This window comes from Chiloscyllium plagiosum, unplaced genomic scaffold (assembly GCF_037043375.1).
Source record: "Chiloscyllium plagiosum isolate Xiang-an unplaced genomic scaffold, Cpla_swu_hap1 HiC_scaffold_20, whole genome shotgun sequence".
In the NCBI taxonomy this organism is placed as follows: domain Eukaryota; kingdom Metazoa; phylum Chordata; class Chondrichthyes; order Orectolobiformes; family Hemiscylliidae; genus Chiloscyllium; species Chiloscyllium plagiosum.
Genome location: NW_028270158.1, coordinates 40,620,508 through 40,646,094, shown reverse-complemented (window position 1 = coordinate 40,646,094; position 25,587 = coordinate 40,620,508). Strand labels below are relative to the sequence as shown.

Genomic DNA, 25,587 nt, shown 5'->3' with positions numbered 1-25,587 from the left:
GTAGGGTGGGAGCACTCCACTCCTCCTGGAAACAATCTACTCCTCCTACAATGTGGAGAATTCCCCCTTACACACTTCTGTGAGATAGGGAACTCTCCCACCTACTGCGGCATAGAAAACAGTGGAATGGGAATGGGAAACAACCATCTCCTCCTTCAGGATGGGAGATTCTCTCACTCCTCTGGGTTGGGGAATATCCCTTTTCTCTGGCCTACATGTGACTCCACATCCACAGCTATTTGGTTGACTCTTGATTCTCCTCTGAAATGGCTTAGTGAGCCACTCAGTTGTATCAAACTGCTTCAAAGTCTAAAGAAGGGAATGGAACAGGACGGAATATCAGGGATTGACCTAGACAACAGTAAACACAGCCCTGTTGACCATGCAAAGTCCTCCTTATTAATGTTGAGGCTCTGGTGCCAAAATTGGGTGAGCTGTCCCACAGACTAGTTAAGCAACAGCTTGACATTGTCTATGAAGTATAATTCTGCGAGTATGACTGTCCCAGACACCATCATCTGCATCACTGTATATGTTCTGTCTCATTAGTAAGACCCATCAGCAATGTTCCTTCTAAGCTGCACATGCACAGTCCAACTTCACACATGGGAATTGGTATGCAACATGGCTCACAGTACTGACTTGCGGTTCTGGAAACTGCATAGAAGAAAAACAAAACTGCCTGCCAGAGGTGGTGGCAAAGTAATATACAGTTAGGAGGAAGCTACCTTGGGTGTTCTCAACATTGACTTCTGACCCCATGAAGTTCATGGCAGGAAAACTTCCTGCTGATCACCACCACCCTACCTCAGCTAATGAATCAGTGCTCCTTCATGTTAAACATCACATAGAGGCAGCTCAAACCGTGGGAAGGCGCAGAATATACTGTGTGTCCATCACCAGAAGTAGCTTGGTAGCACAATTACTGACTGAGCTGGCTGAGTTCTACAGATGCCAGGCTGTGTCTGCAGTAAATGGTGAGGAAACCAACAAGGAGGCAAAACCTATTTGATTTTGTCCTCACCAATCTACCTGTCCCTGATATGTCTGTCCATGACAATATTGTGAGGAGACCTCACTCACTGCACAGTCTTTCTGAACACAAAGTTCTGTCCCCTGTATTGAGGATACTCTCCATTGTGTTGAGTACCACTTATACCAGGCTAAATCAGACAGACATCAAACAGATATAGCATCACAAAATTGGGAATCCATGTGGTGTAGTGGGCCATTAGCATCAGAACAATATTCAAACAATATCTGTAACCTCACACTTTGGTTTATCTCAACTCTAACATTACCATCAAGAAAGGGGATCAATCCTGATTCAATAAAGAGTACAGGAGGGTATCACAGCAGCAATACCAGGTATACCTAAAAATGAGATGTCAATCTGGTAAAGTAACAACTCGGAACTATGTGCTAAACAGTGGAAGCAGCATGCAATAGAAGGGTTGAACAATCTCACAACCTCAAATATAAGCTCTGCAGTCCTGTCACATGCAATCATGATCCCCATCCTCAACTATGTGGGAATCCAGCATATCAGTACAAGAGATCAAGCTGAATCAATTACATCCATCTTCAGCCAGAAGTATCGTGGTGATCCATTTTGCCTTCCTCCAACATCACTGATGTCAGTCTTTGGCCAATTCAATTCATGTTATGTGATATCAAGAAATGGCTGAAGGCACTGGATCTCAGAAAGACTATGGGTCCTGACAGCATTCCAGCGATAACAGGAAAGACTTGTGCTCCAGAACTATCCATGTTCCCAGTCATGCTGTTCCAGCTACAACCATGGCATTCACAATTTGGAAAAATGTCCAGGTATGTCCTGTCCTCAAAAAAGAGGATAAATCCAATCCAGCCAATTATTGCCCTATTGGTTTACTCTCAGTTATTAAAGTGATGGAAGCAGTTGCTAATAGTGATCAAGCAATGCTTGCAAAGAAATAATCTGCTCACTGATAGTTAGTTTGAGTTCTGCCAGTGCCACTCAGTTCCTGATAATAATCTGAGTTCAAACATGGACAATAGAACTAACTTCAGAGGAGACAGTACCTTTGACATCAAGACAGCATTTGACTGAATATAGCATCAAACTGTCATAACATAACTGGAGTCAATAAGAATTTGGGAGAAAGCTCTCCACTGGTTAGAGTCATACTTAATTCAAAGGAAGATATGGTCGTTGGAGGTCAACTATCTCAGTCAAAATACTTTAGTATAATACCTTCACTATTCCGCAATCTAGTGTCCGAGGCTCCACCATCTTAAGTTGCCTCATCAATGATTTTCGCTCTACCATGAGGTCAGAAGTGGGGATGATCACTGACATATTCAGCATATTCACCACCATTTATGACACCTCAGATGTTAGAGGTGTCTGTGCCAAAATGCAGCAACACTTGGACAATATTAGTTTCTGGTCAATAGTAACCTGCAGGAGATTGATAGTTTGTGATTTATCAATAGCCTGTTAACTATTAATGACTGTCAAAGGGAGATGGTTGAATTCTATTTTGTTAGGGATGGTCATTGCCTGGCATGAATGGTGCTTGCCAATTAATCCAATCTGGACATTGTCGAAATCTTGCTGCATATTAGTGCAGACACCTCTGATATCTGGGGTTTGGAGCTGGGAACCATTTAAACACTGTGGCCACAATTATAAGTGAGGAGCTAGGAATTTTAAGGCAGGTAACTTGCATTCTGTCTCCCCAATGATTGTCCACCATTTACAAGGTACAAGTCAGGACTGTAATAGGATACTCATCACTTGCCTGGTTGAGTGCAGCCCCAACAACACTCAAGAAGTTCAACACCACATAGGACAAAGCAGCCTGCTTGGTTGTCACCCTAACCACCACATTCAATATTCACTCTTTCTTCACAGTAGCAGCAGTTTGTACTGTCCGTGGAATGCACTGCACTAACTCACCAAGGTTCCTTCTACAGCACCTTCCAAGTACGCAGCCTCAACCACCTAGAGGGACAAGACAGCAGGTGCATAGGAAAATCATGTACTGCGATTATCTCTCCAAACCATACACCATCCTGACTTTGAAATATGCTGCAGTTCCTTCAGTGTTACTTGATCAAAATCCTAAAACACCCTTCCTAACAGCTCTATGGGTGTTCCTACATCCTAAGGGTTATAGTCTTTCAAAAAGCTCACTACCATCTACTCCACAGCAATTAGGGATGGTAAATAAATGCTGGTTTAGCGAGTGATGCTAACATTCCATGAACAAATTTTTAAAAACACTATGTACGATGAGTAGTCTGCAAGTGCTCACTTTATTTCTGCTTTTCAGAATGCTGTAACCTGCGATAAAGGCATCCCCTCCGCTCACTTTCTCGTCACCAGTCAACATCTTGAAGGTGGTTGTCTTTCCAGCTCCATTAAACCCAAGTAGTCCAAAGCATTCTCCTTTATTTACAGCTAAAAAAATCCTGTTAACAGCAAGAGTTGATTCATTGCGATAAATCTGAAAGACAAAATGTGAAGTCCAACTTTGAGATCAACGAGCGCTTTAACATAAATGCAATTGGGAGTTAATGTCAAGTAGTGACCACCTTGAACATGAGAAGGCCATTCCCTCACAATCCTCAACACCTCCCAACTCCAAACCCCACCTGAACATCAAAATCTTGAGTCACCCGAAATGAACCTTCTATGTCAAACCTTCTTGTTGCAGGGCAACCAGCAAAACTGTGGCTACAAAAATAGAGCAGAGGTGTTTATTCTATGATGTGTAAAAGAAAGAAATGAATTTCTATTGAGCCTTTTATAAGAACACTAACAAATATGATCAGGAGGAGACCATTTGGCCCTTGAGGCTGGTCCACCAATTAATATGATCACAGGTGACTTTTTGCCTTGACTTTTCTGCCCACTTCTGCCCATTCCCTGAGAGATCAAAAATTTATCTTGCCTTGAATATAATCAATGACAGAGCATCCATAACCTTTTGTGTCACACTTCTAATGCCAAATAACAACCCTCTGAGTGAAGAAATTGTTTACTTCAATCCTAAATGCTCATCCTTATCTTAAGGTCTGTGCTCTATGTTTTAGTTTCCTCAGCATTCCTTGTTAATGTGTCTTGTCGCACATAGAAACTATGCTCAAAGCTTCTTAGCAGCTGCATGGCCATACAGGTTTGAGGGAACAGTAGTGCAACTTTCTTATCCCTGGGACCAATGTACTGAACTTGTCACTGCAATGCTTCCAAGTATATCCTTCCAGAGAAAAGGGGATCAAAACTCATACTGTACCCTAGGTACGGTCTCATTAAAGCCCACTGCAATTGTATCAAGACTTTCTTGTTCTTCCATTTCAATCCACTTGCAAGATAAGAAGATGCCATCTTCCCTCCTAATTGTCTGCTGTGCCCAGGTGCTAACTTTTTGTATTCTATGTCCAAGTGCACAAGTCTCTGAACATCTGCTTTTCTATTCTCATGATGGAAAGCAAATAAATTCACATTTGCCCCCATATTTCTTCTTGTTGCCCAATCAGTTAAACCAACAGTATCCTATGCAGTCTCTTTGTATGCTCTTCATGCGTTATGTTCCCACCAAACATATCATAGAGGAATGGGGGTAGACAGCAGAGAAACAGGCCCTTTGGTCCAACTTATCCATGCCAACCAGGTTTCCTAAATTAAACTTATTCCATTTGCTTGCATTTGACCCATACCCCTCTAAACCTTGCTGATCCATATACCTGTCCAAATGTTTTTTAAATGTTGTAATTGTATTCACTTCTACTACTTCCTCCGGCAGCTCATTCCATACATGCTCCACCTTCTATGTCAAAAAATTCCCCCTCCTGTCCCTTTTAAATCTTACTCTTTCCACTTTAAACCTATACCATCTAGTTCTAAATTCTCCTATCTTGGGGAAAAGATCTTGGCTATTCACTTTACCTATGCCCCATTTGATTTTATAAACCTCTATTAGGTCTCCCCTCACGAAGTCCCAGTCTATTCAGCCTTTCCTTATAATTCAAACCTTCCAGTTTCAGTAACATCCTTGTAAATCTTTTTTGCACTCTTTCCAGTTCAATAACATCATTCTTGTTGCAGGGCAACCAGAATTGTGCATGGTACTCTAAATGTGGCATCTCCAATATCTTGTATGGCTGTAACATGATGTCCTAACTCCTGTACTCAGTATTCCACCTTGATGAAATCCTTCTTCACCATCCTGTCTACCTGTGATGCCACTTTCTAGGTGTACCTGCATCCTTAGATCTTTATGTTCGACAACACTCTTCAGGTTCCTACTATTAAGTGTGTAAGTCCTGCCCTGGTTTGCCTTACCAAAATGCAACACCTCGCTTTTATCTGCATTTAACTCCATCTGGCATTCCTCAGTCTATGACACAGTTGATCAAGATTCCGTTGTACTCTTAGATAAGCTTCTTCACTGCCCACTATAACAATTTTGATGTCATCCACAAATTTACTAACAATGCCTTCTATACTCTCAAACCAAATTGTCTATATAAATGACAAGCAACAGTGGACCCAATACCAATCTTTGCTGGTCATAGGCTGCCTGTCTGAAAAACAGCCCTCTACCACCACCCTCTCTCTCCTACCTTCAAGCCAATTTTGTATCCAATTGACTATATCCCTCTGGATCTCATGTGATCTAATCTTTGTAACCAGTCTAAAATGCAGCATCTTGTCAAAGGCCTTTCTAAAGCCTATGTAGATGTCTACTGCACTACCCTCATTTAGCTTCTTGGTCACCTCTTCAAAAATCCCAATCAAATTTGTAAGACACAATTTCCCATGTGAGAGGATTAAAGTACAGAAATACTGAAATCTTACTTCAATTGAGTAGAAGCTTTGTTAGACCAACATCTGGAGTACTCTGTGCAGTTTTGGTCTCTTTATCTTGAGAAAGATATTATTGTCATAGAGGGAGAGCAACAAATATTCACCAGATTTGTTCCTGGGATGGCAGGCTTGTCCTATCACGAGAGATTTGTAAAACTGGGCCGATAACATCAGAAATTTGGATTCAATACTCTGTCTATTTATCTAGGTCATTAATATTGATCATAAATCATAGAGGCTTCAGCACTGATTCTTCTGGAATTTCACTGGTTTTGGCTGCCAACTTGAAAAAGTTAAAAATTACACAACACCAGGTTATTGTCCAAAAGGTTTATTTGGAAGCACTAGCTTTCGAAGCGCTGCTTCTTCATCAAGTTTCTTCACCACCCGATAAAGAAGCAGCTCTTCGAAAGCTCATGCTTCCAAATAAACCTGTTCAACTATAAGCTGGTGTTGTGTGATGTTGAACTTTGTCCACCCCAGTCCAACAGTGGCACCTCTAAATCATAATTTGAAAAAGCACAATTTATGCCTCCTGTCCTTCCTGTCCATTAACCAATCCTACATCCATGCTTATATGTTACCCCCAAATCCACAAGCCTTTGTCTTCCTTAGTAATATTTTGTGTGCCACCTCTTTCCTGTCTTTTAGAAATCCATGTACACTACATTTCGTGGCCCTTTTATTTACTCTATCCATTACATTCTTAAAATCTCTTAATACATTTTTCATAAAAACTATGTTTACATGTCTGATTACACTATGATTTTCAACATCCATAATAGATTCCAGCATCTTGCCAATGATTGACATCATGCTGCCTGATCTGTAGTTCCCTTGATTTCTTTCTCCCCCTTTCTTCACATCCAATCCACCAGGACCAATCTAGAATGTAGGAACTTTGCAAAGTTAGAATCAGTGCATTTATTATCTCCATTGCTATCCTTTTTAGAATCCTAGAATGCAGGCCTTTGGCTCTGGGATTTGTTGGTTCTGAGTTCCTTAGGTTTTCCAATCATTTTTCTTCCCTCATACTAATTACTTTTAATTCCTCACTTATATTAGTTCCTTGATTGTCTCTATTTCAGGGATGTAATTGAGTCCTCCATAATAGACATAAAATATTTGTTCACTATTTCTGCCATTTCACAGGATTACATAGGATACCACAGAAACCCAATCAGTTCATGCTAGGGTTGGGTTATGAGCAAAGTTTTTGCAGGTTGGCTCCATACTCTTATGCAGAAGGATGTGAAGTGATCTTATTGAAATATACAAGATTCTAATAACCCAGATTTTCCCGACAGTGAACTATTCTGGCTGACTCGAATCACAGAAAAAGGTATCCACTTACCTGAAATTTTAGGCCAAACATCTGACGCTGTTCATTCCCTAGAGTCTCTATCCCAACAAAACACAGGATAGCCTCGATGCAAATAACGCTATGCACCAGCCCCACAGTGACAAAGAAGAATCTGGGAACACCCCTTAGAGACAGCTGCTGATAATGTAGGGATTTTAAACTGCAAGTTAAGGTGAATGAAAGCTCTGCACACTGGTTTAGTAAAATGTAACCTCATTTTCATGCTTATCTCTCTAGAAACAAAACCCAAATGCTTGGTTTACATTTCTTATGGCCTTGCTAAACATATGGCACAACTATTAGCGATTTGTGTATTTATACCTCAAGATCTCTTTGCTCCTCTGCCCATGTAGACCTACACTGTCCAAGTAATAAGTAAGCCTACTCGTTTTTCCATTAAAATGTACCAACTCACACATATCTAATGAATTTACCAAATGATTTCACATTCTACAGATTTGTTAATGTCACCTGTAATTTGTTACAGTTCTCTTCAGTATTGACTAGTTATGATTCCAGCTGATGTTATTACACATCTGCCTTGGCAAATTAAAAATTTTTTTGTTTTGGTTTTTACTGAGGTGGTCTCTTAACTTAGACAGAAGTGCATTTATTATGCAAAAGAAAGTAAGATAAAATAGAATAAACCAATCTGTTTACTTGTAAAACAAATTCACAGTGTTTTAACACAGAGTAAAAGTAGAATCTCATTAACCTTCAAATGAAAGATCAACAGCCCTGTACAGTACCCAATAGCAGTCTCGAATGTACTCACACCATAATCCCTTTCTCAAGTACCTCAACAGATTTAAAATAAGTGTGACTTTAATTCCTAGATGAGGATAGTTTATTCCTGAGTTAAAACAACTCAATTTCAAGTCCTATTCAGAGTTTTATCCCAATTCTTTTGGTCCGGGATGATCACTAACTCCTTCCTCTAAAGTTATCTAGTTTACCACATAATCCTGTTCTCAGGAGCACTGCTCTACATATGCACCTCCATGCAAAGATTTCAGAGAATTGCCCAAAACAAAGTAAAACTGAAACAAAAATGTCTTGAGCTTAAAAGAAAATCTAAGTCTGGAATTTTTAAAAACAGATCTTAAGCGTAAGTTGCAAACTCTTAAAGAAAACACAAACCCATTAGACTGCCAAAGTAGCCTTCGCAAACTGTTTTCAAAGAAATCACAATCACTACAGAAACGCTTACAAGATGATCAACTTCAGACACAGAAAACCTATATGCTACTGACTCAAATTCCAAATCCAAACTTAAAATAAATTATATTGACAATATGTATATATCAGTTTTTATCACAACCATCACCCCTCAATTTTATGTACTCCATAAATTTAACTTTTGATACCAAATGTTAAGATGAATTATAAAGAGTAGCAACCCCAGCACACAACCTTAAGGAACACCACATCCCACCTTCTGTCATTGCGAATAGTTACCCTTTACTCTGATACTCTGCTTTCTTCCTTCATGTTCACTGTATTAAGTTCCACTCTCTTTTTAATCTTCTGGAATTGCAACTTGTGTCTTCTACCATGATGACAAACACAAAGAATTGTTCCGTGTCTCTGCCAGTTTCTCATTCTTGCCCCCCTTTCTTCTCAAGAACAACTAGGTATTAGCAATAAATGCCAGCAATGCCCACATTTCATCAATGAATTTAAAAAATAATAATTTCTCCAGTCTCTGTCTCTGAGGAACCAATACTTGTGAAATCTCTTACAATCTGTTTTTATATTCTTGGCTAGTTTAGCTTCATATTCTATGCTTATGATGGGGGAACATGGAGAATATGGGGAGATGGTAGGTTTTAGGGTGGGGGAGGGAAGGCACAGACAGTGGGGCAAAAGACCAGTAGAATGGATGAAGATCCAGGTGGAGAACGAGGAACATGGGAGGGTGATAGAGGAAACATCCTAGAAGCAGAAGGATCCTTGGAAAAGCAGCGAAGATCCTTGTAGAGAGTGGGGTAGGATTTTGTGACAGCAGAGTGACATGACTAACCCTATTGCAGATCTAGAATGCCATATTTTGATTGACTGAGATGCCCTCATTGTTCAGACTCCTGATTTCAAGTGCATCACTGTTTAATGCAGCAGAACAGGTGGTGGCTGAAGGGATTGAATTGTCAGAGGTGACCTCTCACTGTGGTTAGTGATCAATTAAAAGGAGTTACACTGCAAATCACTGCTCCAGCTACAACTCCAAGCTTCCTAAAGCAGGGTGTTCCAGACAGGTCACTGAGCACATTCTCATAACTGCACACTTGGCTTCCTGCAGCAATTGGAATTACCACTATTGCTGGGAGACAACACACTTACCTTGAGGAGGTCCTTTATCACTAACGGGTAGTCCATTTCGGAAACTGTTGACTCCTCTATCCTCAAACGCTCATCTCTAACATCAGAGTCTTCAACTGGCTGTGATATGCTGCCATTTAAAATTGAAGCCTAATAGAAGGCAGAAATATTAGCATGTTCATACCTACCACACCATTCAAACATAACTAGTACAGAATGTGCTAGAAATTCACAGCAGGTCACTTAATGTGTGTTGGCAGAGGAAATGTATTGATGTTGCACTAGAATTGAGAACAGTAAATTCTCGAAAGGTTAACCTGCTTTCTGTCTCCACAGATGCTGGCTGACCTTTCCATGTTTCCGGAACTTTTGGTTTATGTTTTCTGCCTTAATGATTGCATTAAACTTCACAAACAAACAATCTACACAGACACAGAAACTTATCTCTCTTAATGAAATTTGTTTGATTTATATTTATGTAAGTCTCTGTCCTTGATGATGAGCTACCCCCTGTCCAGGACAAAGCTCACTGACAGTGAAGAACACTCATACAGCTCAGTTCATGTACTCTGCAGCCCCCTTCTAATCCTTCTCCACTCCCCCTTTTACCTTCACCAGGTCCTGACAGCCCAATTCCCCCTCTGAGGCTTCCTCCACTCCCTGGCTTCCCTCCCACTCTGAGGTCGCCTTGCTCCCTGAGAACACCTTCTAGGTCCTCCCCCAGTCTCTCCATCCCCAGCTTCTCCTTCAGTCTCCAAGTACCTCCACTCTCTGAGACCTATCATCCTCTAGATTCTCTATCACTCTCCAGGTTGTCCCTTCTCAAGGTTCTCCCCTTTCCCTGGGGTCACCACACTTGCCCGGGACAGAGACAGACCCAATGCAGATTTGGGTTAATTTCTGCAAAGGTGGGAATGACCTCAGGAATCCTGTCAGGAATGAGAAAAACGTAATTCAGTGAATCCAATCCACTTGTTCCAATCGATTTACATAATCCCTTGAGTAAGGGATTTTGCACTTTGAGGATTCTCTAACCGTGTAAAACAACAAATCAATGACTGTTGGAATTTCTCTATTTGACTTCAGCCAGTAACTTATTCCTGAGTATTTGCTGTTCGATATATAAACCCCCAGAACCCCTCAATTAGATAACAGTCTGTATTTGCTATTGCTATTTGGCATAATTGCTATGCCAACTGTACTCTTTGATCTCAATCTGTAAATTATCCTGGCTATCTGATATTTATTCGACCCTCCAATAAGATTTTTTTGCCTGTATCTCACTGGTCAGAATCAGTTATCCAATGTATGAACCACCCCAAACCGATTCCAGCCTGTATATCACTCATAGAAGGGCTTATGCCCGAAACGTTGATTCTCCTGCTCCTCGGATGCTGCCTGGCCTGCTGTGTTTTCCAGCACCACATTTTTCAACTCTGGTCTCCAGCATCTGCAGTCCTCACTTTCTCCAATCACTCATGGATATCCATTGTTCCATATATAACCACCATCCTCCCACCCTGAACCTCTCAATTAAATTCCAGAATACAACTCAATTGAGTGTTTCCTATTACTATTTGTTCTTATAATTATATTCTGATTAAATTCAAACCAGAAATTCAGTAACAGAGAACACTGGCAGCAAGTAGTCTGGTAATGTTCACTTACGTTTCCTCAAGTTCACTTGGCAGCAATGTCAATGTAGCAAGTCAGAGAAAAGTTGTTCTCAGCCTCACATGGTTAATTAATTAGCTAACTGTTGTGTTCTTTGAACTCACCATTCTCTTTCTCCAAACAATATAATGGAACAAATTGGACAATACTTTGAAGAAACTGAACTCAATAAGGAGGAGGAAAGTCAGAAAGACCAAGCCCTGGACTGCCAGAGCAAAAATGAAGCGGCCAACTCCAGGAGATTCCCAGGAAAAGTAGTCAGTCTGATAGGTGATATCTGCAAAACATCAAAAACGTACAAGGTGAGAACAGGCTTATTAGACATAATATCAAATTTTAACATTGCTGAAAGTTTCTTGCTTTCTTTTCCATTTCTCTGTATCTAGGCAACTCAGACCAGTTGGTAGTAGATAGTTAAGAGACAGAAGATTAGAGATTCACATTCATGTGATGTGAATTATAGATGCACATGCCATGTGAGTATGTTTAATTTAACCACATGATTAATGGAAGCATAAAACACTAATTGTGTACTTACTGATTAGTCAGCTACAAAAGACTGGAACTGGCTGAACACAACGTGAGATAAGACCCACTTCTCTCTGACTGCCTTTTGCTTCCATTATTTCTGTGTCTGACTATATGATATATCATCACAAACACATCATCATCACTCCTCCTGCCAGGTCCTTCCTGATCATAAGTACTGTATGTAAAGGCATTTGAGACTGGAGGCATACTCACTGAATGCTTTGCACAAATACTCGGCAAGTGGGCTTCTTGTGCACACTGCAATCAATTGGTAATTTTGGTAAAAATCATTGATAGCCTGTCCCAAGCAGTAATTGGGTAACACAAGAAACACTGCATCCAGGATCTTTGCTAGGTCTGTCAGATCAAGTTCTGTGGGAAGAAACAATTAAATATAATGAAGCTGGATTAAATATATTTCTCAACTATTTTTCACGAGTCTTGCCAACCAAACCCCACTCCCATAACCTTCACCCGTCCCTAAACAAGTATGGTGGCTCCCACTGGGTGGGACACCTGATTTTATTTACCTCAAATCATAAACATTTCAGCTGCCAAAAAAAATCAAGTTCACAAACTGGCAATAATGGGAAAGAAGTAACAGAACTGAATGGAGGTCCCTAAACTCAGCAGACTAATTTCCTATAGGAACGTACAGTGCTAGAATTGGTGGAAAAAAGTACTGCCTCAGAAACTAGTGCATACTTTTATTAATTGTATTTTTTTTTCTCCTTCCCTAAAAACAAGCTCTCTTCAAGGGCAGTTAGATGAACTTGTCTTTCTCTTATATCACATAATTAAACTGTCAATGTTCTTCTTGAGCTGATTATAATGAGATGCATGTAATGCCTGGTGACTTGGAACTACTTGGATAGGCACCTGGAGTGCCATATCCAACATGGCAATGGCCCAAGAACTGAAAAGCAAGACCAGATCAGAAAGTTCTTTCTCTGTTTTCAACAAATTGCCTCCTTCTGTGTCAAAGTGTTTCTGTGCTTTTCTGGCTCTTCCTTGTCAATCTCTGCAAAATCCTGGGAAACAACTGGATTTTGGTATTTGCACCACAGTGCAAATGAAGAACACCATGATAGCATCTGCACAGAGTGATATACCTTCACCACATGCCACTCCTACTGTGAGTAGACTAAGGCATGGCCTTCTGATGGTACTTTTGTGAAAGCACCAATGAAGCATACCATAATAATATTGATGCAGGACATTGTGATGGCACCAATACATGTTCCAATGACAGCAATAATGCAGGGCCTGGCACAGAAATAAATATGATCTTAATACAGTACATTGTGTCAAAGCTTTCACAGTCGAATTGCAATATTCAAACATCAAGATTCTACAGTGACTTGGAGCAGTAGAGTAGAATTTTCAAACCTTAAACTCCTATTTTGGAGTCTCTTAATTTGAAGTACCTGGAATGTTCATAATTGTAATGGCCAAGAAGGTGGCTGTGCCAGTCAAGATGTTGATTATGGTGATTCTGGTGTAGGCTGTGGCAATTGTAGTGAAGAGGTGGTGGAAGAGGTACATGATGGGGATAATGGACCAGCCATAAAGGAGTAGAAGTATCAATACATCTCCAAGATGCTGCTGCACAGTGAAAGGTTGCAGATCAAAGATCTGGAACATCACCTGAAAACAAATAAAGTAAATATGTTTCTCGGTCCACTTATTGTGTTTTTTTAATATTACGAGGATCACACTGTTTTCACTTCAAGGTCCGGTCTCATAATAAGGGGGAGACAATGACCTAGTGTTATTATCACTAGATTATTAATGTAGAGACCAGGTAATGTTCTGGGTACCTGTATTTGTCCTGCATGGCAGAATCTGGAATTAAGAGTCTAACGGTGACTTTGAAACATTGTTGATTGTTGCAAAAACCTATCTGATTCACTAATGTCCTAGAGCAAAGGAAACTGCCATCATGTGACCTATAGATGATTCCAGACCTACAGCAATGTGGTTAACTCTTAACATTTAGGGATGGGAAATAAATGCTGGCCTATGCCCATTTTCTGTGAATAAATAAAAAAAAAAGGATCGAGAGCCCAAACAGATCCTGTTCATGCTAGGCAATAAAGCGCCTCAGTGTCAGAGCCACAGGTTTTGCAGAGGATTTCGACCAGGGGTGGGGAACCTGCATATGGCCTTCTAGGCCATTGTGGGTGGCCTTTTGAATGAATCCAAATTTTGCAGAACAAATCTTTTATTTTTTATTAATATGTTTTTTTCGTCCTTTATTATTTTTATTTTAATCTTAAAATGAACGTATTTAAAATACCAGAGAGTTAACTTTAGAATTAACATTTTTTTTCTTTTTTTTTTTAGTTAGTTAGTACATAGTAGTTAGACTTTTACAAAATAATGTGAATTTTGAAGAATATATAATGGAAGTTTCTTGGATGCGGCCTTATTAGATTACAACGAACATAATGCGGCCTTCCAACATGATAAGGTTCCCCACCTCTGGTTTATACTAAGGCATTGCTGATTATGATTGTTGGGCAAAGGTAGAATATTATTCAAAAAATAATGATTGATTCTGAACACATTTACAGTGACTCGCAATTATAGAGGACTTTCACTACAGAGAATTATTTCTGGAAAGACAATTTCAATAAAACCCGAGGTGGAATGGGGATATCATCAAATGGCCAAACACGGAGTTAAAGAGATTTTTTATTTTCTTTATTCATTTGTGGGATATGGGCATTGCTGGCTGCCCTTGACCTTCTAAATGGTTGTAGGTTTGGAAGGTGCTGTCTCAAGATCTTTGGTGAATTTCTGCAGTGCATCTGTGGGTAGTACACATTGCTGATACAGAGCATCAGTGGTGGAGGGAGTGGTTGCTTGTAGATGTAGTGCTAATGAAGCAGGTTGCATTATCATGGATGATGTCAAGTTTCTTGAGTGTTGTTGGGGCTGCAGTCATCCAGGTAACTAGGAAGTATTCCATCACACTCCTGATTTGTGCTTTGTAGATGATGGACAGGCTTTGGGCAGTCAGGAGGAGAGTTATTTGCCTAACATCTGACCTGCTTGTTCAGCCACTGTGTTTATGTGGGGAGTCCAGCTGAGTCTGCTTTGTCCTGGATGGTGTCAAGCATCTTGAGTATTATTGGGGCTGCACTCATCCAGGCAAGTGGGGAATATTCCATCACACTCCTGACTTGTGCTTTACAGATGGTAGACAAGCTCTGGGAGTCAGGTGGTGTGTTACTCACCGCAGTATTCCTAGCCTCTGATCATGTAGCTACTGTACTTATGTGTGGAGTCCGATTGGTTTTTTGGTGAATGATAACACCAGGACGTTGATAGTGGGGGATTCAGTGATGGTAACACCGTTGAATGCCAAGGGGTGGTGGTTAGATTGTCTCTTATTCGTGATGGTTATAGCCTGGCATTTGTGTGGTGGGAATGTTACTTGCTACTTGTCAGCCCAAGCCTGGATATTGTCCAGATCTTGTTGCATTTGAACATGGACTACTTCAGTATCTGAGGAGTTGCAAATGGTGCTGAACATTGTGCAATCATTGGCGAACATGCCCACTTCTGACCTTATGATGGAAGGAAGGTCATTGATAAAGCAGCTGATGATGACTGGGCCAAGGACACTACCCTGAGGAACTCCTGCTGAGATGCCATGGAGCTGAAATGACTGACCTCCAACCACCACGACCATCTTCCTATGTGTCAGCTATGATTCCAACCAGTGGAGAGTTTGGCCCCTGATTCCCATTGATTTCAGTTTTCCTAGGGCTCCTTGACGCCACACTCGATCGAATGCAGCCTTGATGTCAAGGACCTTCATTCTCACCTCACCTCTGGAATTCAGCTCTTTTGTCTGTGTTTGGACTGAGGCTGTAATTAAGTCTGAAGCTCAGTGGCCCTGGTGGAACTCAAACTGGGCATCACTGAGCAGGTGATTGCTGAGTAGGTGCTGGTTGATAGCACTGTTGATGACATCTTCCATCGCTTAACTGATGATCACGAGTGGACTGATGGGGTGTTAATTAGCTGGGTTGGATTTGTCCTGTCTTTTTATGTACAGGACATACCTGGGCAATTTTCCACATGGTTGGGTCAATGCTCGTGTTGTAACTGGACTGGAACAACTGCGCAAGGAGAATGGCAAGTTCTGGAGTACAAGTCTTCAGTATTATTGCCAGAATGTTTGTCAGGACCTGTAGCCTTTGCAGTATCCAGTGTCTCTAACCATTTCTTGATACCATGTGGAGTGAATCAAAGTGCTGAAGACCAGTATCTATAATGCTGGGGACCACTGGAGGAGGCCAAGATGGATCATCTACTTGGCATGTCTGGCTGAAGATTGCTGTAAAATCTTCAGCCTAATCTTTTACACTGATGTGTTGGGTTCTTCCAACATTGAGGATGGGGACAATTGTGGAGCCTCCTCCTTCAGTGAGTTGTTTAATTATCTACCACTATTCACAACTGGATGTGGCAGGATTGCAGAGCTTACACCTGATCCATTGGCTGTGAATTGCTTAGCTCTGTCTATCACTTACTGGCTATGCTGTTTGGCATGCAAGTAGCTCTGTTTGGTGGCTTCATCAAGCTGACATCTCATCTTCAGGTATGCTTTGTGCTGCTCCTGGCATGCCCTCCTGCACTCTCCACTAAACCAGGATTGATCCCCTGGCTGGATAGTAATGGTTGAGTGGGGGACATACCAGGCCATGAGATTACAGATTATGCTAGAGTACAATTGTGCTGCTGTTGATGGCCCACAGTGCCTCATGGATGCCCAGTCGAGTTGCTAGATCGCATTGTAATATTTAGCACAGTGATAGTGCCACACAACATGATGCATATTATTCTCAATGTGACTTTGTGATACTGTCACAGACAGATGCATCTGCAGCTGACAGACTGGGAAGGATGAGGTGAAGTATGTTTTTCCCTCTTGGTTCCCTCATCACCAGCCACAGACTCAGTCTAGCAGCTATGTCCTTTAGGACCTGAGCAGCTCGATCTGTAGTGCTGCTGACAAGCCACTCTTGGTGGTGGACAGTGAAATCCCCCACCAAGAGCACATTTTGTGCTCTTGCTATCCTCAGTGCTTCCACTAAGTGTTGTTCAACATGGAGGAGTACTGATTCATTAGCTGAGGAAGGATGGTACATGGTAATCAGCAGGAGGTTTCCTTGCCCATGTTTGACCTGAGGTCATGAGACGTCATGTGGTCCGGAATCAATGTTGACGACTTCCAGAGCAATTCCCTCCCGACTGTATACCACTATGCCGCCCCCTCTGATGGGTCTGTCCTGCCGGTGGGCCAAGACATATCCAGGAATGGTGATGGTGGCGTCTGGGACATTGTCTGTGAGGTATGATTCTGTGAGTATGACAATGTCAGGCTGTTGCTTGACTAGCCTGTGAGAGACCTCTCCCAATTTTGGCACTAGCCCCCAAAGTTAGTGAGGAGGACTTTGCAGGGCTTTTTCTGCCAAGTGATCCATCTGGTTTCATTTCTTTGAGCGTTTATAGCAATTGGCACAACTGAATGGCTTGCTAGGCCATTTCAGAGGGCAATTAGAAGTCAACTACATTACTGTGAGTTTAGAGTCACATGTAGGCCCGACCAGGTGAGGATGGCAGATTTCCCTGAAGGACATTACTGAATGAGATGGCTTTTCCTGACAATCGACAATGATCTCATGGTGATCAGTAGATCCTTAATTCCAGATTTTTAAAAATTGAATTCAAATTCCAGCGTCTGCCATGGCTGGATTCGAACCTAGATCCCCAGATAGGTTTTATGGAGCTTCTAGTTCAAGATACTACTCCTGTCCCACATGTCATTTCTGAATTTAAATCAGCAGCAGGTTCATAGTAACAGAACCTGATAGATCGAGTTCCCATTTAAATGAATTAGAGGAATAGGGAAGAGAAATGGCATGTAAAGGGGTATGACTGGGCACCACTCCTTCTGAAACTGCTCCATGAGCAGACTTTGAGTAGCTTGGACCCATTCATAAAAAAATCCATCATTATCCTTTCCTCCAAAAACATAGAAACACATGCTGGCTGGAGATGTCTACTAATCTAGATACATCTACTAACTGGATTCAGTTTCAAAGATGTTGAGAGCGTATGAATATCATGGCTCAACTCATAATCCCCAAACACTTCCCTGCTTTATCCCTATAGCTCTCAATGCTCTTAAAGATTAATGCCTATCTCAACTATGAATATATTTAACAACACAGAATCGATCGTCTTCGGAGGTTAAAAAAAGTTCACAGATTCACCACTCTCTGAGAGATAAAATTTCTCCTTATCTCCAACTTAAATCTTAAACCCTTTACTCTGAGGGTTATGCCCTCTGGTTCTAGACTCTCCCATATGGGAAATCAACCTCTTTGCACTTATCTTGTTAAGACATCTAAGAATCTTATATATTTCATCTCAATCTTCTGAACCCCAATGAGCTTAAGCCCAACCTAATCAACCACTCTTCATAAGAAAATCCCCCCAAACCTGAGATCAACCTAGTGAATTTTCTCTGGACTGCCTCCAATACCAGCATATCTTTCCTTAGATAAAGGGACCAAACCTGTTCACAATTATGGTCTGACTAGTGCCTTGTGTAATTTAGCAAGACCAGCCTATTTTTGTACTCCATTCCCTTTGAAATAAAGGCTGACAGACCATTTACTTTCCCTATTACTGAGTGAACTTACCAAGTGTATGTTAGTTTTAGTGATTCATGTATTAGGACCCCCAATCACTCTGTATTACAGCTTTCTGAAGTCTCTCCCCATTTAAATAATATTCAGCTCTTCTATATTTCCTGCCAAAGTACATAACCTCACATTTTTTCCATGTTATATTCCATCTGCCAAGTTTTTTTCCACTCACACAGTCTCTCTATCTCAGTAGACTCCTGGTATTATCACAACTACTTGCTTACCCACCGGTTTTTGTATCGTCCACAAGCTTGTACTCTTATTTCCATTATCCAAGTCATTAATCTATATTGTAAATATTATGGCCCTATCACTGACTTTTATGGGACTCCACGAGTTACAGACTGCCATCCTGAAAATATCCCATTTATTCAAATTAAATGTCTTCTATTAGTTAGCCAATCCCACACTCATGCCAATATTCTACACAATCACAGGGTCTTATTACGGAGCCTCATGTGTGGTATTTTATTAAATGTCTTTTGGAAATCCAAATATGTTAAATCCACTAGTTTCCCTTTATCTATTCTGCTTGTTCCCTCCTCAAAGAACTGCAATGAATTTGTCAGGCATGATTTCCTCTTCATAAAGTCATGCTGACTGCTTGATTATACTATGTTTCTAAATGCTCTGCTATTACATCCTTAATAATAATCTCTAACATTTTCCCAATTTTTCGTGTTAAGCTAACTGAACTATAGATCAATTTTCTTTATCTCCCTTTCTTTTTGAATAAACATTGGTAGTTTTCTACTCCTCTTGGACTTTCCAGAATCTAAGGATTCTTGGAAGATTACTATTAGTACATCTACTATTTCTCCAACTATTTCCATTAAAATCCTGTTTGCAATCCATCAAGTTCCTTAGGTTCTTTTCCCTAGTGATAATTATTGTGTTTATTTCCTTCTCCCCCACCCCCATTTTAGCCCCTTGATTATTTAGTATTTTAGAATGCTATTAGTCTCCTCTACTGTGAAGACTGATGCAATGTATGCATTCAGTTCTTCTGCCATTTCCTGGCTCCTTTTCTATCTCTCATATGGAATGAGTCAGCTCAGGAATTGGTTACTTACCAGGATCATCACACAGGGGATCATATAGTTAATCAGATCCCAGAGAAGAGCAGACAGCCAGAAGTTGATGATATGAAGGCCACTGATGACCTGAATGTGCTTGGATTTTATAGTTCTCTCAGACACTAACAACAGGGAAAAGGTGCTAGCCAGAAAGGCCATGCCATACATCACGTTGAAGGCCAAAGCAAACCCTGTCCTATTTCTGTGAACAAATAAAAAGACACCGTGAATTAGTGCACAAAGAAGTGGTGACCTATAAACCTAAACACAAAATGATTAGCCTGTCACTATTCTTTGTGTACCATTATCCTCTTAATTCAATTCTGTAGAAAGTTTTAAACTCATCTCCATTAACCACACGTGATCAAGTGTGCAACAGACATTTTCAGCGAGGAATAACTTTCAGTTTTGGAACAGAGTGATTGGCAAAGCAGCAGGACAGAGGGAGCTGAGTCAAGTTGGATTGGCGTTCATGAATGGGACTGGTGTCCTTCCATTTAAAGGAGAGGTGGGGATCTCACCATTAGAATCTCTCATCTTTTCACCTTCTGGTCTCATTCCCAAACAATGACATTGGTAGCAGACTTGCACTTCGTAGAGAGTGTGGTATCAGCTTCACTCATAGACGATCAGAACATACCACAGGCACAGTGTCAAACGGCAGATGTAAACACATAAATACAGCAACCATCAGCAATGGCAACCCCAAAAAAAGGCAACCCTTCTGGTACATCTGTGCCTGAATCTGGTTTTCCTGTGTTGTCAAACTGCATGATGTACACCAATCATATATATCCATGTCTGATGATGTGCGGGAAGGGGAAATGAGGAAACTGTTGAAATCCACCTTCACCTTCATCTACCTATTGCACCCTCACCTTCATCCACCTATCGCACTCCGACCTATCACCTTCTCCCTCACCTTCAGCTACCTATCGCACCCCGACCTATCACTTTCTCCCTCACCTTCATCAGCTATTGCAGTGGATTTCAACGGTTTCCTCATTTCCCCTTCCCCCACATTATCCCAGTCCGAAGCCTCCAACTTGGCACCAGCCTTCTGACCTGTCCATCACCTTTCCCATCTATCCGCTCCACCGTCCTCTCCGACCTATCACCTTCTCCCTCACCTTCAGCTACCTATCACAATCAATGTGGATTTCAACAGTTTCCTCATTTCCTCTACCCCCGCCCCCAAATATTCCAGTGCCAAGACTCCAACCTGGCACCACCCTCCTGACCTGTCCATCACCCTTCCCATCTATCCACTCCAGCCTCCTCTCTGACCGATCACTTTCTCCCTCACTTTCATCTACCTATCACATTCTCAGCTACCTTCCCCCCCCACCACCTCCTATTTATCTCTCAACCCCTGGCCCACAAGCCTCATTCGTGATGAAGGGCTTATGCCCGAAACGTCGATTCTCCTGCTCCTTGGATTGGACTTATACTCTCTGGAATTTGGAAGAATGAGAAATGGTCTTACATGCAAAATAATATGAGAGGTGTTTCTCCTGGCTGTAGAATCTAGAACACAGGGCAGAGACTACAATTAATGGTCTGACTATGTTGTACACAGGCGCCTAGGGTTTCAGGTACAAAATTCTTTGAAATTTGCATCACAGGTAAACAGAATGGTTAAGAAGGCAGTTAGCATGTTTGCCTTCATTGCTCAGACCTTTGAGTGTAGGAGTTGGGATGTCATGTTGAGGTTGTACAGGACATTGGTGACGGCCCTTCTGGAGTACTGTGTCTAGTTCTGGTTGCCCTGTCATAGGAAGGATATTATTAAATTGGAGATGGTTCAGAAAATATTGACCAAAATGTTGTCAAGAATGGAAGATTTAAGTTATAAAAATTGGCAGGATAAGCTGCCACATTTTTCACTGGTAGCAATTTTTGAGAAGATTTGTAGCTCAGGTTGATGATAAGTTAGCTCACTGAGCTTAAAGGTTTGTTTTCAGACATTTCATCACCACACTAGGTAACATCATCTGTGAGAGTTTCCGGTGAAGCGCTGGTGGTATGTCCTGCCTCTCTATTTATAGGTCTTTGTTTCTTTAGGTGGGTGATGTCATTTCCAGTTCTTTTTTTCAAGGGAAGCTAGGTGGGATCTAAATCAATGTGTTTATTGATGGAGTTCTGGTTAGAATGCCATGCCTCTAAGAATATGGTGACAAAACATCTGAAAACAAATCTTTGAGCTCAGTGAGCTAACTTACTTATTTTTCACTGGAGCATAGGCGGTCAAGGTTTTATAAACCTTACAGAGGTTTATAAAATCATGAAGGGCATAACTAAGGTGAAGAGCAAGGATCTTTTCCTTAGAGTAGGGGAGTGCAAATCTAGGGAGCATATTTTTAATGCAAGAAGAGAAAGCTTTAGATAAGACATGCCGGGCAACGTTTTTACACAGAGTGGTTCGTGTCTGGAATGAACTGCCAGTGCAAGTGGTGGATGCAGGTACAGTTACAACATTTAAAAGACATTTAGATTGGCACATGAATAGGAAAGGTTTGGAGGGATATGGGCCAAATGCAGGCAAGTGCGACTAGTTTAGTTTGGGATGATGGTTGGCATGGCCTAGTTGAACCAAAGGGTCTGTATCCATGCTGCATGACCCTATAACTATGAATGAAAATTTGGGCTAAGATCAGAAAAAAACTTCTTCATTCACTGGATTTTGATTCTTTGGAATTCTTTACCAAAGAAGTTGTGGACGTTCAGTCATCAAATATATTCAACAATAAGGAAATCAAAGGAAATGTGAATTGAGTAGGGAAGTGGAGTTGATTTTGAGCATCAGTCATCTCAATTATATGGTGAAACAGGCTTGAAGAGTGAATGGCACACTACTATTTGTATTTCTTGATTTTTGTTTGGTTCTTGCTGCTGGGTGTGCATATGAATATTTAGCAGTTGAATGCACTTACTGGTGGAATCGGCACCCCCATGCAGTCAGGTAGTAAGTTAGAAACCTGAAACGAGATAGTGTTGACCAGCTAATTATTCCCTTTTGTGACCATGGCACCTCTGGCTGAACGCATGCATCAAACCTAGGGTGTGGCTGTTCTACATGATTGGTACCACACCACATAGTGCACTCACTCCCAATTATTGGTTGCACCAGTTCCATAAGAAGGTTAATGCTGAGTACATACTCATTCAGTTGTTCCAATGCTTGTTCTGTAATGTTGCGGGGTTGTGGATAGTTGGTGGTACTGATTGATGCTGTTGGCCCCACCAGAATCTTGAATAAGGCATTGTCCACTAACATCAAAGAAGTAGCAGAAGTATGATAGCCCAGGTTATTGAATAAAACCCGTATTGTGGTTCCAGCTGTCAGTGTGTCATGGAAATCAGCAGCTACTACACACTGTTCATTAAAGGAACCTCCTTCCTTAATTGAAATATTCAACAGATAATCAATAATATCGTCTGTAAGAAAAAGGCAACAGAAATTGGTCAGAAACTAGATGATAAACACAATTGTCTCACCAAGGGCAGTTCATGCATTACAATCAAAGGCACAAGAGACATTAATTTGACTCATCAACTTTGGAGGGAATTAGGTATAAGGGGGGTTCCTAATGGAAGTGATCGTGTGCAAAACGTTTATCTGCTGGAGGAGATCTTGTAAGAGGAATGCCAAGTGGAGGAAATCTTGTGTAAAAGGCTTTCATCTTGAAGTAGGTCTTGTGTAAAAGATCTACCTATTGGAAGGTGCAGAATTTGGTGCTACCAACATCCTCTTATGTGCTACCAATATTAACATCTTGGGCAAAAATTGAAGCATAGCTCGTGGAAAATATAATGTCACTTGCTCCAGCTCTTCTTGTACTGGTCCTGGAGTAGTGAGAGGCATAACACAAGCCCTGTTCTTTTTAACGGACCGGAGAAGGGATGGAAAGACCAGTTGATCCACCTCTTCTTATAAAGGCCATGAAGCAAGGAGCAGGCACAAAGAGTTTCTGTCCCATCTGGTATAAAATTCTGAGTGAGCTCTAAAATTGCAATAAAGCACAGATATCATTGTTTGTATCCGAAATCAGAAAAGTATTGCCTCAACAAAGCTGAGAAAATGTACTGCTCAGTAATCAGAATCAGTGCTGCAATGTTTGATTGCCTGTCAATTAAAGATTTTTTTGCTATGATCCCACAGAAGTACTTATTTATGACATATCTTTTTAAAATCATTTGAAAGAAAAATCAGTAGAGGGGTTTGGGCAATCATGAGGTGCCTCACCTTCTACCTGTATTGGCGTGCTCAGCTGTGCTTCTACTACCTCTTTGTAAGCCTGGGTCAAATGTTTAGTCAGTTTCTGGTAGACATGTCTCAATGAAAAAGGAACATTGGTAGGCCCATATTTTTCCAGAGTCAGGTTTAATGGAGGTGAATCCTGAGGACCCGGAAATGTCTTGGCAACAATCAATGAAAAGCAGGCAAAAATCAGTGGGACCATAAACTGGGCTGTGAATATCTTCCAGTTCCGCCAGGTGTATGTTGCTCGCTTCATAAGCATGGCATAGAACTGCTGCAAATAGAGGATGATCTGCACAAGACAAGGGAGAATTGTCAAGGATTTACAGAGCAAAATAATTCAACAGAAACATCATCACTCCTCCTCATTACAGGGCTCAGCCAACAAAGTACTTTTTAAAATAGTCACTGTTGTATTGGGGGAAATGCAGTAGCCAATTTGCACACACAAGATCCAACAAAAAGCAATGCGATACGGACCAGCTAATCTGTTTTAGTGATGTCAATTGAAGGATAAATATTGGTCCCAATACCAGGTTTACTTCCCTGCTCTTCTTCAAAATAGCAGTTGTGGGATCTTTTACTAGTGCAGGTGATGCACATTGGAAGATGTAACATGACAAGGGAGTACTCAGTGAATGGCAGGACAATGGGATTTTGGGAGAGCTTGTCCACAGATTCTCAAATATAGTAGTTAAGAGACATATAGGTAGCCTATCTCCAGCCACAGAGTATGACAGCTGGGAGGTTATGTTGGAGCAGTATGGAACTTTGGTTGGAGTACTGTATATAGTCTAGTCACCACACTATAGGAAGGATGTGATTGCTCTGGAGGAGGTGCAGAGGAGATTCACCAGGATTTTGCCTAGGATGGAGAATTTCAGATATGGAGAGAGGCTGGGTAAGCTCAGGTTGCTTTCTTGAGAACAGAAAAAGCTGAGGCGGGGTGGGGGGGGGGGCAGGGGGGTCCTAATAACGATGTATGAGGGGCAAGGACAAGGTGAAAAGAATCAGCTGCTCTCCTTAGTTGAAGGGTCAAGAAGTTTTAAAGTGAAAGGCAGGTGGATTAATATTTTTTACCCACAGGCTGGGGTGGGTCTGGAATGTACTGCCTGGGAGGATAGTTGAGGCAGGTTGCCTTACAATCTTAAAAAAGTGCTTGGGTGTACACTTTAAATGTCACAACATGCAACGCTATGGACCTACTCCAGGAAAATGGGATTCGGTATGCAGCACAGACTCGAGGGGCTGAAGAGCCTTTTCCATACTGTCTGATTTTATACCAGATTGAGAGGGTAGACAATTCTAATAGAATTGTCGTAGGCTATCTATGAATAATGCAGAGCCATAAGTATATTTTAGAATTACGGGAGATGCCTGCCCCTTTAACTCAGAATGCCTTGCAGGTGTTGTGCTTACCCCTGTGTTCAGTTTGATAGAAGAATAGCTGTGGGAAAGATGATGGTCACTGTCATCTGTAGCGTCCATTAAGTCACTCAGGCTGGTTTTCTCTCCAACTGACCAGTCACTCATTCTTCGCTCATGCTGGTATTGTATTGCTGGTAGCTGGATTGCCTGAATGTCCATGCTGGAGTCCACCAGCTTCCCCACCCTGTCAAAGGCCACAGCCATAGACAGAAAAATAATATTACACTAAGAGCTGGGGGCAGTCCTCAACACCAGAATCAGCAGCAGCTCCACTCAAAACAGGAAATATGTGAAGTGGCTAGTCAACTAAAGAGAAACTGGCATTAGAAAGGGGTTAGAAAACAGGG

General features: G+C 41.3%; 1 protein-coding gene across 2 annotated transcripts in view; it reads right to left on the bottom strand.

Moving 5' to 3' along the window:
• Window positions 1-25,587, bottom strand: part of abca3b (ATP binding cassette subfamily A member 3b) — a 137,638-nt gene that overhangs the window by 24,901 nt on the left and 87,150 nt on the right. The window contains exons 18-27 of one of the 2 annotated variants that reach the window (XM_087997845.1): window positions 25,232-25,424; window positions 23,798-24,104; window positions 22,713-22,989; window positions 22,485-22,529; window positions 19,549-19,753; window positions 13,172-13,391; window positions 11,958-12,116; window positions 11,318-11,490; window positions 9,561-9,689; window positions 3,303-3,494 (exon numbers count right to left, since the gene is read on the bottom strand). In XM_087997845.1, the coding sequence (XP_087853971.1) occupies window positions 3,303-3,494; window positions 9,561-9,689; window positions 11,318-11,490; window positions 11,958-12,116; window positions 13,172-13,391; window positions 19,549-19,753; window positions 22,485-22,529; window positions 22,713-22,989; window positions 23,798-24,104; window positions 25,232-25,424 (1,900 nt within the window). The remainder of the gene's footprint in view (window positions 1-3,302; window positions 3,495-9,560; window positions 9,690-11,317; window positions 11,491-11,957; window positions 12,117-13,171; window positions 13,392-19,548; window positions 19,754-22,484; window positions 22,530-22,712; window positions 22,990-23,797; window positions 24,105-25,231; window positions 25,425-25,587) is intronic. The other variant, XM_043711549.2, reaches the window with a different exon arrangement.